This window comes from Semicossyphus pulcher, unplaced genomic scaffold, assembly GCF_022749685.1.
Source record: "Semicossyphus pulcher isolate SPU_LCO1_2020_fin unplaced genomic scaffold, fSemPul1.0.p SCAF_3, whole genome shotgun sequence".
Taxonomy (NCBI): domain Eukaryota; kingdom Metazoa; phylum Chordata; class Actinopteri; order Labriformes; family Labridae; genus Semicossyphus; species Semicossyphus pulcher.
Window position 1 is genome coordinate 11479211 of NW_027211704.1, and position 12614 is coordinate 11491824.

The 12614-nt window shown below is 39.5% G+C and overlaps 1 protein-coding gene across 8 annotated transcripts in view; it reads left to right on the forward strand.

The window, feature by feature from the left end:
• The window catches only part of atp2b2 (ATPase plasma membrane Ca2+ transporting 2), an 87300-nt gene that overhangs the window by 32904 nt on the left and 41782 nt on the right, over positions 1–12614 (forward strand). For all 8 annotated transcript variants that reach the window (XM_069678716.1, XM_069678709.1, XM_069678710.1 and 5 more), the window contains exon 3: positions 9357–9560. In XM_069678716.1, the coding sequence (XP_069534817.1) occupies positions 9357–9560 (204 nt within the window). The remainder of the gene's footprint in view (positions 1–9356; positions 9561–12614) is intronic.

Genomic DNA, 12614 nt, shown 5'->3' on the forward strand with positions numbered 1-12614 from the left:
CTTCTGTGCTGCTCTTGATGCTCTGCGTGCCAGAACTCCAAAATATATTTTTTAAGAGGTGTAAATGAAACTTTTTGGTTTAAAAATCCTGTCATATGAGCAGCACACATCAACCACATCTATTGATTGTTGTTGTTTTGTTGTAGAGGCCTGCTATCTTGCATAACATTATATAATCAGCTTTTTTCACAACATTATAAGATAAAAAAAAACCTGCAAGAAGTGTCGCCATAGAAACAAAGAGCATGTGTAGTGTAGGTCAAAACATAATAGCTTAATGATTATCGTGGGATGCATTTATCTGTCTTTTAGACTTGAAGACTTTATCCAACTTTCACTGTGCATAACTTCACATCATTTTTGCCCACATGTTCTATAAAGTAGGATCCTAAGTAATAATCGGTTAGCCTGTTGACTGAGTGGCAGGTATGTTTGTGTGTTTGTGTGCTGTAAGAGAGAGAGAGAGAGCTGTGAGCTGTGTTCTCTCACTCCACTCTCGCATGAGTCAGACTCATGGAGCACAGTGCGTGACAGCGAAACTCACCCACTTGTACAGCTGCCCCCACAAACTCACACACACACACACAACACACACTCACATGCAGTTGCGTTATTTTATCTTTAGCATTGCAACATACATTTAATTTAGGTTGTTAGGAGTCTGTTAAAGTTGCTCTGGCATTTGAGGCTTGTTATAGAAGTTCGGATAAAGTTACAGCTTTGTCTTAATAACGACTCTCCAAGACCAAATGCTGTTTTTAGTTTTTAGCTTTTAGCACTCTTAAAGTCAAACATATTACAGCCCGGGCAGGTGTGCATCACATCCAAATCTTGCCTGCTAGATCTTCTAAAGCTCACACCTAAACACACTAAATATCAAAGATTGAAGATCTAATTTCCTGTTTAACGGGAGAGAGTACAATCAATAATTCAACTCTCAGCAACAACGTGAATAAGCGTAATTCCCTGAGATGACGGAATATCCCTCTAAGTCATATCCTGTAAAAGCAGCAACAGTGACCAGACCTCCTCTGAGCTCACCGATCCTCTTCCCGGTTCTCTTACGTTCCCTACAGTACATCTGCAACAAAAGACTGATGTGTCATTTTGTTGGCACAAGCAGAAACATGCCGCAATAGGATGTAGCATGGTCACACATACAGTATATGTACATGCACACACATACAGCACACGCGTGATGGTAAAGACATGGTGTCAGAAATTGCCCGGTGTCACTTTCCAGTCCATTACCTTCTAGATGAGGCCGTCCGCAGGGGAATGACTGATAGATCTAAGTGTGTGATTGTGCGTGCAAGCATGTATTTGTGTTGGTGCGACCCCTGTGACTCTTCATGAAATGAGAAAATGTATTTTCCCCGTTATTTGTTTACATCCAGTACAGTATGCCTGCTCGCCTGTCACATCCACTCGTCCTCACAGAGAGAGCCTGCCTGCCTCCTGCCGTGCCCTCTTGCACTCTCAGTCGTGATAGGGTGCAGAGCGTGCAGAGAATCTGAGCACGCAGAACCACATTGTTAGCTCGGCCAAGAGACTGATCTTTAAAGCAAAGACCAAAACAAAACTTCTTTAAAATAGAGAAAGCCTGTGTAAACATGCCACAGGATTGAGACACCGCTTTCCTGCTGTTTTAAATGCTGCACTATCATCAATTCCCTGATGTTTCCTCCAAAACATTCAGCCCTACCGTGATTAAGTGAGAAAAGAACTTCCTTTCTTTAATTACGTCTTCATTTAGCAGTGGGTGGGCCTGCTGTGCTGCTGGGTGTGCCCCCCTCAAGAATTACTCCTTCAATTTAGTTCTGTTGCCCCATTATACTGTATGTCTCAATCTAAATACGCTGTTTGGGTTAAATGTGTCCGACTTTCCACTGTGGTGATTACATATAAAGTTATAGATAGACATGGACATACATTTATTCAATTACATGTATTTGTTATATGTTGGAATATTGTCTGCCATTCTTTAAAAAGCATTTGGGGTGAATCCCACTGTGTCCGCTCTGCTGGTAGCAGAAGTCAGCAGACGTGAGTCAGCAGCTTTAAACCTTTGCAGTTTCAGAGACTGTGCATAAATCATTTGTTTACCGACCTCTTTCACTTCTTCTCTCCGTCAGGTGCCTAACATTATGTTTCTATTCTTTGTGGTAATTTAGGTTGTTAAGCTTCGGTTTTAAGTCTGTTTCTCATAATTCTTACAATATAGTGAAGTGGAAAATGTATCATCTTGAAACAGAACCTTAAGTAAATGTACCTTGAAGATATGATCTTGAAGATCTGAGTTTCGTTCTCTTTGGCGGCACCTATGGTGATAAACGTAATTGCTGGAGCACACCTGCAGATATCCAGACAGTGTTGCATGTGTGATGTCCACGGTTGGCTCCGGTTGTAACTCGCTGACGGTCGTTTTCCTTTTTAGACTGTTTGCCTTCATCTGAGCGTCAAATTTGCTTCTTTTTCTTTGGATTTTCACTTATTTTTGAAGTTGTATCTGTAGTCATCGATCTTTTCTTTGTTTGTTCAGCCATAGTAGATTACTGTTTACTCGCAACACTTGCAGAGACAGGAAAAGCAGCAGCTTACCTCCGCCCACCCTCTCTGGCAGACCAGCCACTGCTGGCTGATGGAAAACACGTTACTAACTGGGCGCCGCTTGTGTCGCAGCAGACTGGCAGTCCATAATACTGCAAATGGCTTTCATCAGTGGGCCATAGGCTCAATCACCATTGTTTTACCTTATTCGGCGATAGATGGTGACAGACATTTTTTAAAATGAAAATCTTCAAGGTAATCACTTTAAACACACTCAGTACACAATGAACCAAACAATATATTGCAAGGAAACAGAATCACAATCAGTCTAATTGTCGTCACAACGTAAAAGCCTCCAGTACTGTCCTCTCCTTAACTAGCACACCAGTATTGTTATATGTACTGCTGTATGTCTGATGTTGTCCAATGTAAAAGACACATTCTCAATGCCTTTGTAGATTAACCAAAAAGCCTACAAAGGTTTTTGTCTTTGCGTGTTCTTTCATATTTGTCGTCGTCGTGTGCCCTTTCCTCTTGTCTGAATCTTTTCACACTCCTCTCCATCCCTCTCTTTTCTCCTCTCTATGCCATTTACATACACATATCATAGTTCATTATCTTTATAATGTCTGCCCTTTTAAGCTATTTCTGCTTTATTCTTCCTTTGCAAGCACAGTAACAAACCTCTCTCCTTTCGCGGCATAAAATGGTGTCATTATTATGGAGGTCATCCTCAAGGACACTGTGACACATTTCTCCGTCACTCCATCTTCTAATAAGAGCACGATAATTATCCACCTTTTAGCCGCTGATGGGTTATTATTCATAGAGTTACTCTACATGCAGCCTACTCTCGTTCTCTGTCTCGCTCTCTCTTTTTCCTGCTCTCTTGCGCTCTGAGTCACACTTCAACCCTCTCTCTCTCTCTCTCTCTCTTCCCTCTCTTCATTCCCCCCTCGCTCTTTTCAAAATGGTGAAAGCTGAGAATACATGTTGCAGCTATTGATTCGCTGCAGAAAAAAAGCATCAATATTTTGCGGCGTTATAATGATGATGATGTTGATCATCATCGTCGTAGAACCCTGTTGCCATGGTGACTTATTTTGGACAACGTGGTGTGCTGTTTTTTGTGAGGAGGGGGGAAAAGTTCAGACAGGCAGGAAGACGTGAAACCAAACAAGGGGGGGAGGAGGGGGCAGATAGTGCTCGGACCCGGGGAGACACTGTAATGTTGTTCAGCCCATGAAGTGAAGGTTTTTGAAATACACATACATTTATAAATGTTATTTCTTCCATGCTCCAAGATGTCGTTTCTTCTGTGCAAGGACATTTGGAGGTCATCACGTCATTTCATTCTTTACCGTGTTTTCTCTGTAGAAACATTCATACCTGTGCACACATATATACGTGCAAGCATGCTCTTGAACACAAATCACACATACATACCCACACATGCACACACTTACATATTCACACATTCTCCAAGGTTCAGAGTCGCGGGTATTTCCACTCAACGTGTGGGATGCATAGTGTTTCCATGGAGATCTATTTATAGCCACGGACAAAAAAGGGCCAACTGTTAAAATATGCCATCATGTTCCCACTGACTTAAATCCCATTTCCTCTCATGTAGAAAGGGAGGTATAAAGTTTCTTTTTCTTTTTTTTTTCATGTCTGTGTCCTCTGTGTGTTCAGGAGCAGGATGTTAGCTGGGTACCATTTTTCAAAGCACATTTGAATCACAGAGCCTTCTGTGTTTCATAGATCAGTACATTACAAGTAAATGTAAAGTAGACTGTATATTACAGCAGAAGAGGAAGGTATAAGGTAGAGAAGTCTTATTTTTACCAGGTTTAAAAGAATGTGTTTTAGATTTGAAATAATTTTGAAAAGTAGTCTGACAATTTGACAGGAAATTAATTGTTACATATTTAGAAAAAAATACCAATTATTCACTGGATTTTGCTTTTTGGTGGAAGCTGCTTTTGTCTGTTGTATCATCATATCTGACTTAAATATCTGTACGTTTTGACTTGACCTAAACGGCCAATGTCCAATTCTACGTTAGCAACCGTAACTAGGCACGGGAGGTCCATCAAGCTTTCAGATACCGTTACGGTGTGCATATGGAATCTGCAAGTCCGACAGCAGATTTCCTCAAAGTTTAGAGGGAGGTGTCATATTTTTAGCTTTTCCTTAGCCAACAACTTGAGAGGAGAGATGTCAGACATGGATCAGAAATTGTGGAAGACCGCACTCGCAGCTTAATCCATCGAAGATCAACAGAAACTCCTTCGTTTATGCTCCAAGTTAAGACGCTAACTAACCTGGCTAGCATGTTAGCAAACAAAGACAGTTGAATATTAATTATAAGTTAATCCAGATCCAGTGTGTGGATCAAGCCCACGATATGCGAGCAATATCCTGACGCGCTTTAAACAAAATGAAAAAATTGGATAATTTAGTTTTGCTAGCAATGGGCTAAAACATATTAGATAATGAAAGTTAAAGGGAGTCATAACTAAACATTAGCTTAAAATAAAACAATATATTGACTTACCCTGCTGTACAAGAACATTGTTGTTCCTGTATGATTGTCACTGTTATAGTTGAAAATGGCATAATATTTATATGACGGTGCGAAAGCTTGACCGACGTAACAACAGTAACCAAGGGGGGCGGGACTTAGCGAAGGTTCAATTGTAGGTCACAATATATCATAAATCAGGAAAACAATGCACAGATGAATTAATAGAGAAGCAATCCTTAGTTGCAGCCTAAAGCCAATCATTGAATTTTAATGATAAAATTATTATTAATACATCAGTTTTATCACTATTCCAAACTTTATGGCCAGGTTTCTAAAATGATCTAAGAGTACAGAAGGTCATTACACAGTCAATGTGTCCATTCAATTATAAAAACAGTGGTAGCTTTTTTGGCCCTCAACCCGGACCACCATAGAAGCTGATACAATGCACTCTCCATTTCATGATTAATACTATAATCATCATTTTTTTTAACTGTGACCATGATAATGCTCGTAAGCAAATGTTGCCAAATGTGGTTTATAATTAATCTAATTTTATTATTAAGTTTTATTAAGTAGTATTCACAGAAAGTGACAGAAAATATTGGAAAGTAGTGCGATGGCATGCAACCAAATTCATAAATAAGATTAAAAGTCAGGATGCTTTCCTGGCACAGTAAATGGCTTTAACTTTATGTGCTGAGTCAGCAGGATGCGTACAGTTTGCCTGAAGTCCATCAGCTGACGACCTTAAAAGGAACTGCAATAGAACGCTAATGATAGTGCATCATCTCTCAACTCATTTTTCATTATTTATAGGTGGAGTCAAATTTCCTTTCCAAAAGCCTTTTACAGTTTGAACCTTTATTAGAGCTATTACAATGAGCCTTAATAAAATGAATCATCCATTATAGAGAACCAGGTTCCCATCTATTTTGTATGTACATTAGAATGCTACATGTTCATTACATGCTTCCAGGCTTCACTACTTGGTCGTATGCTCCAGCACAAAGACTTCTCTGCATTCGCCCTTAATCCTCTGTGAGATTGTTGTGACTCATCCGTGTATCGCCACAGTTTCTCTGCCCTCTCACTGCCTCCTCAAAATCCTCTGCCAGAGCAGTTAGGTGGGCTGACAGTATTTAGCCTACAATATTTCATAATCTGCCAAATGAATCTTGAGCAGCATCGCAATCAGTGCTCCAGGAAAGTATGATAATGTAGCAGAGGATTTTCCAGGAAGCAATAAGAATTTAATGATTTGGGAGATTGATTACTGCATCCCTCGCATCTCAAGGGCATTTAGGGAGCTCACTGATCAAACATTCAACAAGGTTAAATGTCAAGCTGAACCTTTGCACCGTTTCCTATAGATACCCCTCACATGGCAGAAATAGCTGGGTATGCAGTATGTTGTGTTTTAATGTGAAATGATTGCTGCTCTTATGCAGAGTGGTGCATTTGCATGCTATAACTAGCTCCCCTGCCTCTGGACAGATACAAGAAATGTGGCGAAGGAGGATTAGCATACGTATTAGTTGTTTTTCAAAATTCTGTGGATGTATTATTGGGTAGAAAAATGAGTGAATATTATGTTAGACGTAATTCTGACCCAGCTTAAAAGATGGAAAGCGTTCTACACCAGCTGAATGTGGATATGTATGGATTGCATGTGTATATATGTGTGCATGCCCCTGTGTGTATGCGTGTGTGTATCTAATGAACTGAAACAGGCTAAAGCCTGACGATAAGAGCTCTAGTTTTCCTGTGTAATAGTGCAAGCAACCACAGGCATGCTTGGCCAGCCTTATTACACACACACTAAGCACGTGCAGGCGGTCACGACTCACAGATCCATGCACACACACACATACACAAACATGCGCATGCACAGGCAGACATGCTTGTGTGATGTGATGCAGGGTGCTGTGGAGATCAATGGGAGAGCGTGCTAGGTCCTCTCACAGAGACAATTAAAAGAGAATGGATAATGAGGCTATTTATAGCCTGATCTATTTGTAACCAGGGCATTCTCCTACGTAGGAGCTGGGAATTGTTCTCTTTTCAGCCTGCCCTCCTTCTGTCCTCTCCTCCTCCCTCTCTGTTGCTTCGTCTCTTTTTTAGCAGCAATAAAAACTGATTTATTTTCTGTATTTTCTTGTATTTTTTTCAGTAAGGAGGCATTTCTTTTTATATATCTGCCATTCTCTTAGTTCTTTCCGCGACATCAACTGCCGATGGATCAGATCAGCTATTTTTCGTAGATGTTAATAAGTCATCTCGCGGTCTTATGCATTCACATGGAAACACTGTCATGCAGCAGCAGCAGTGATGTTATCAGGTGTAATCCAGGGCCACTCCTGGGAGACCCAGTGACGCACCATGCATGACATAATGCTGTGGTAATGTCTGCGGTTGTGAGCGAGAGAGACAGTGAGAGAGAGGGAGACGGCTAATACACACTGTGCTTGTGTGCACGCTCGTTCTACTAAAAGCAGCCGGATAGAAACCAATAATGTGTTTGATAGAAATCTTGTATATAACATTTTAATTGATGATACAGAGCAGACATTTGCATGGTTGTTAGTACGCTTAATGTTATCTCCATCCATAACTTACTGAAAACGGGATGTAGATAAAGCTTATGGGTCACAGCACATTCCAGCACACTACATATCGTAGCTGTAATAAATGTGATTTCATATATTAACATTTATTGATATTAACTGCATTAGTGTAGGCAGGTTATACTCAATGTGATGCCTGTTTATGCCTGAAATTTAAAGATTTAACCAAAGTGCAATTCTGCCAAATGAGGTTGTAATTTGGTCCCGTAAAGGAGTTGATACCAAATGTTACAGACCCGAAACTTTTTACATAAAACACCATGTTTAATGACTTTTCTCATTGAATCCTTACATATTGCTAGTGACAGTTTGGTAATTGAGCAATCAGTTATATGCTAGCAAAAATGCAAAACACTTCTTGGTGACAGTTTGTCAGAATATGTGAGAGCTGCTTTTGTCTGTTTCGTATCATGAATTGATCTCTTTTTGTTTTCGATCGTTGATCAAGTTAAACAAGCACTTCAAAGATGTCATCTCAGGTTCTGAGAAACTGCTAATTAAATTTGTCACTATTTTCAGACATTTGATACATTAAATCTATATGTAGTTAATCAGAAACAGAATCTCCTTTATCAAAATTATATTGCAGGTGTAATAAATCAGATTTAATATATGGGCATGACTAAAAGCTTTGCCAGGTAATTTATGTTAAAAGCAATTTGTGGAATTCTCTTTACATCCAGACCGAAATCAATAAATCAAACGCTCTGACAATCATTACACTCAGGCCCAATGAAATGATTGGATGGCTTAGCTGTCTGTCTACCTATCTATATACCTGCCCGTGCACTCGTTTTGCATGATCGGAGTTTTACACAAGCTTAAGATAGTGAGCTAGTCGCACAAGAATGGCATGGAAAGGTAGTTAACCAGGGTTAGCGTTCTCTTGCTGCTTGCTTACCACAGCTTTAAATAGCTGTAAATTAGGATAGCATGTACAGAGGCAGCTACAGACTCGACTCCTAATTGTTTCTGAAAATTACACACAATAAGTCCCTCATTTGTATGTTGTTCTATTCAAATTACAAACGTCAATTGTTGCTCTCTCCAAAGCTCTCTATCTGATGTTATCCACCCTTTTGGCACATTATGAGCTTCTGTATGAGAATAATTTTCTGGACGCTATTCTAAAAGTAAATTGTGCCTCAAGCCAGCAAGAAGTTCTTCAGAGCCAAAGATATTTGTGTACAGTAGTTCACGCTGTATGAGGAGGTGGATGAGGTCAAAGCACAAGGCCCTCATCTCTTGAGCAGAATTATATAAGGAATGCAGTGCCGTGGCCGGCCGTGACTCAAACTGATAATTAGAGATAGTTTGTGTGGTGTGAGAGTGAGAGTGAAGTGAAGAGAAGAAAAAAAAGTTCGAACAATATTGATTTCAATTCTTTCAACAGTTAACAGAAACAGCTTTATCAGTAAATGTCTTTCAAAGTGTCAAAGACTGCAGTTTCCAGCCTTGGTGCTTAAAAACTTTCTGTGTATGGGAATAAAAATGTTAACCCTTCATATAAACAATAGAAAACTCTACAATACATTAGTACAAGTACCCTACACACACTGATGAGCATTGTGCAGTCATGTACCATACTATCAATAAATCTGTCGTATTTTTTCCCTCATTCTCTTTCTTTCTGCGTCTTCCTCTCTCAGGTCTCGCAGGATCCCAAACTGACCTGGACAAGAGAAAAGAACTATATGGTAAAAACCTGATACCTCCAAAGAAGCCAAAAACCTTCCTGCAGCTGGTATGGGAGGCCCTGCAGGACGTCACCCTCATCATCCTGGAGATCGCTGCCCTGATCTCCCTGGGCCTCTCCTTCTACCACCCTCCCGGAGAGAAGGGCGGCGGAGAGTGTGAGTGAAGCGCCTTTAGTGACATCACTTCCTTTTAAACGGCTATCTTGTTATTCGTTTTGAGGTTTGAGGCAGACACACACACACACACACGCACAGTAAGACGGTTACCTCTGGTATCTCCACTATTGCTGAGGACAGCAAAGGGCTATGATTGCTTTGGCCTACTGACATCACTTCCTCTGACATTACTGGCAATCGCTGTCACACTTACACCTATATGTATGCACACACAATTTTTAATTGTTGAGGCAGGTCACACTTTATTTGTGACCTGCCTTGGGAGATCAAGTGACTCATCAAGCATAGGGGTAATTTGTGTGTGTGTGTGTGTGTGTGTGTGTGTGTGTGTGCACATTATGAACGTGTTAAATGTGTGTATTAAAGGTACCGGGAAGGTTAATGAAGTGTTGAGTAGAGAAATAACCTTGAGCTCCCAGTGCCCATACATCAGCTCTGTGAGCCGTGAAACAGGAAATGAAGACAGAGACCATAACAAGGTGCTGAGTCAGCAACATCAGTCATTGCTCCCAGCTTTATCTCAGTAATGGAATTCAGTTATCCTGCCAGAGGGACCAGTCATCAATTTAAGGGCTTTAAAAAAGGTAGAAATACCAGAGCAAGAAGGAGTAGTTAACTCCGTCTTACTTACATGGGTTGTTAATCATATAATTCCAGAGTTAATAATTTTTTAGTTGGTTAGTTAAGATTAAGAGTGGATTAATGACAAAGCAAATGAATTACTCATTCAGTCAGCCAAATATTTAAGTTGTAAAATCATTGCTTCATTGGAAGTTGATAATCAGTCACAGCCAGTGCTTTTACCTTCATAGTTTTTCCTAAGCTGCATTGCTTTATGACTGAGTTGCTGCATCACCAACTAACAGTGAAGCAAAGACAGCCAAAAGGGATCATTATGATAATAACTGCGTCCATCTGCAGATACATAATCAAGCTTCCTTTTAACTTGAGGCAGAAAAAAGTGCCAATAAGCAAGTCTCTTCTTATATCCGAAGGACAGGAATGCATATGAATAGATGTAGAAAGCAGAGCAATTTATATAGATATGAATGCGTACACACTTTGATTCAGCTCACTATGGAAAAAACATAATGGATATTTGTGTCTGTGTTTGTATGCTAGTGTACCAGAGTAGCCAGGGACATAAGGCCAGACTGATGTAAGGATGTTGTTGCATGCATGGTTTTTAGGAGTGGGGACTAAGAAACAATGTGACACTATGGTCATTTTTGAGACCAATAACAGCATTAGAGAACAAAATAAAAGGATGATAATTATATATTGACCATAATATAATTATATTGTTTTGGGGACTTAATACATTTGACTAAATAACAGAGAATGTCATTGTAAATTAAGTTCATACAAATAATGACAAATACAATTTAACAATTGTACTATAAAAATATCATTGAGAAGAATATCAATGAAAGACCCTAAGCCTAAATGTACTGAAGTGTCTTTTTTAAAGCAAATATCACACCATCAGCATACATGCATGCATACATATCTGACTGTGGGTTTATTAATAGGTCAAAAAAAGCACAAGGGTACAGAAATAGAAGGTTGTGGGATGACTTAATTCTCATTTGCATATGAAACAGACTGGCTGCAGCTGAATGAGGAGGCTCTTAATTGTGTCTGTGTCAAACAAACAACATGCAATGTGAAAAAAAAACCAACCCTATAATTACATAGAACAAAATGTATGGATAGAAACCAACATGCTTTGGGAAAGTGTACAAACCAACTTGGAAAAAAATACCCTTTTAAAACCTTTATTTACCCATTCACATCCCAGCTCTTAAAGTTGATCTTTCAGCTGTGTTAGTTATGTTTTGTGTTGGAACTTCAGCACCATGGACAGCTACGCATTAGCTGCATGAATTTGTCTGTCTGTGATAGAGACAAGAACACATTTGCTTTCACATGCCCGAATGCTGGGAGATATAAAATCAGAACCATGGACAGCTACTAGACCTACAGTGTACTCTCTATGTGCTGCTTTGATCACGCAGAATCAGCTGAACTCATCCTATGAAATAGTTTTCACTATTGCATTGTACATTATTTCCTTATATGTAGTCTGTTAAGTAAAAGAGGTAAAAGCTTAAGAATATTTTTTATTATTGTTGTTATCATCATTTTACCATTGCTTCTCTTAACAAGCCCAATTGCAATCTCAATGTTCTTATGCAGGAACCCATTTTCACTGGCAAAAGCAAATTAACTGCAGGGCATGTATCTTAGATTTAGGACGATGTAAAAACCAATGAACAAATAAATACATTAATACACATTTAGATCATTAGATTAAATAAACAATCCAATTTGATTGTATATTTTAGTGTGGTCTCTGTGTGCTAATAACTAGCTTAATTTATAAATACTGAATGTGTGCTTTGGTACTGTAGTCTGACAGATATACCTTGTTACTGTATGGAGCCAAAAAACGAACCTCATATTGTTTTAAACACCTCTGTAGTGCAACAGAAAGTCCGAACTGCTTCATGGAGTCCAGTTCTTGGTTAAACCAGACACTGCAAATGTATTGTGTATAAAATGGGGTCTGCACTCGTTCCCTTGTGAGCTGCAAGTGTTTTATAGTCCAAAGCAAATCACCCTACTAAGGGCTTTTGAAGTCAGCTTGCCAGGAGTGTCGGGCACAGTGGCTCCCAGAGTATTACATGAAGCAGCATGAGGAGGACTGGGAATAAACCTCGTCTCATTCCAAAATATATCCCAGTCTGTGAGTGCACCGTCAGTAGACTGCCGGGCATTCATTTGAAGTAGAGCAAATGAATGAAGAGGCGAGGTGAATTCTCTGAAGGTCATTTCAGCCAGAGTAAATTTTGTTTCAGGGCTACCTTTAATATTTCACATAAAAGAAAAGAGAAATTGCATTTATTCATGTTTTAACTCTATAAATACACACACACACACAGTCACAGCTCTCCACAGCTTTTCAGTGCTCAGTGTAAGCTTTCATTTTTCTCTTTGTGTTGCTTTTATTATGAAGTGTTCAAACTCAAA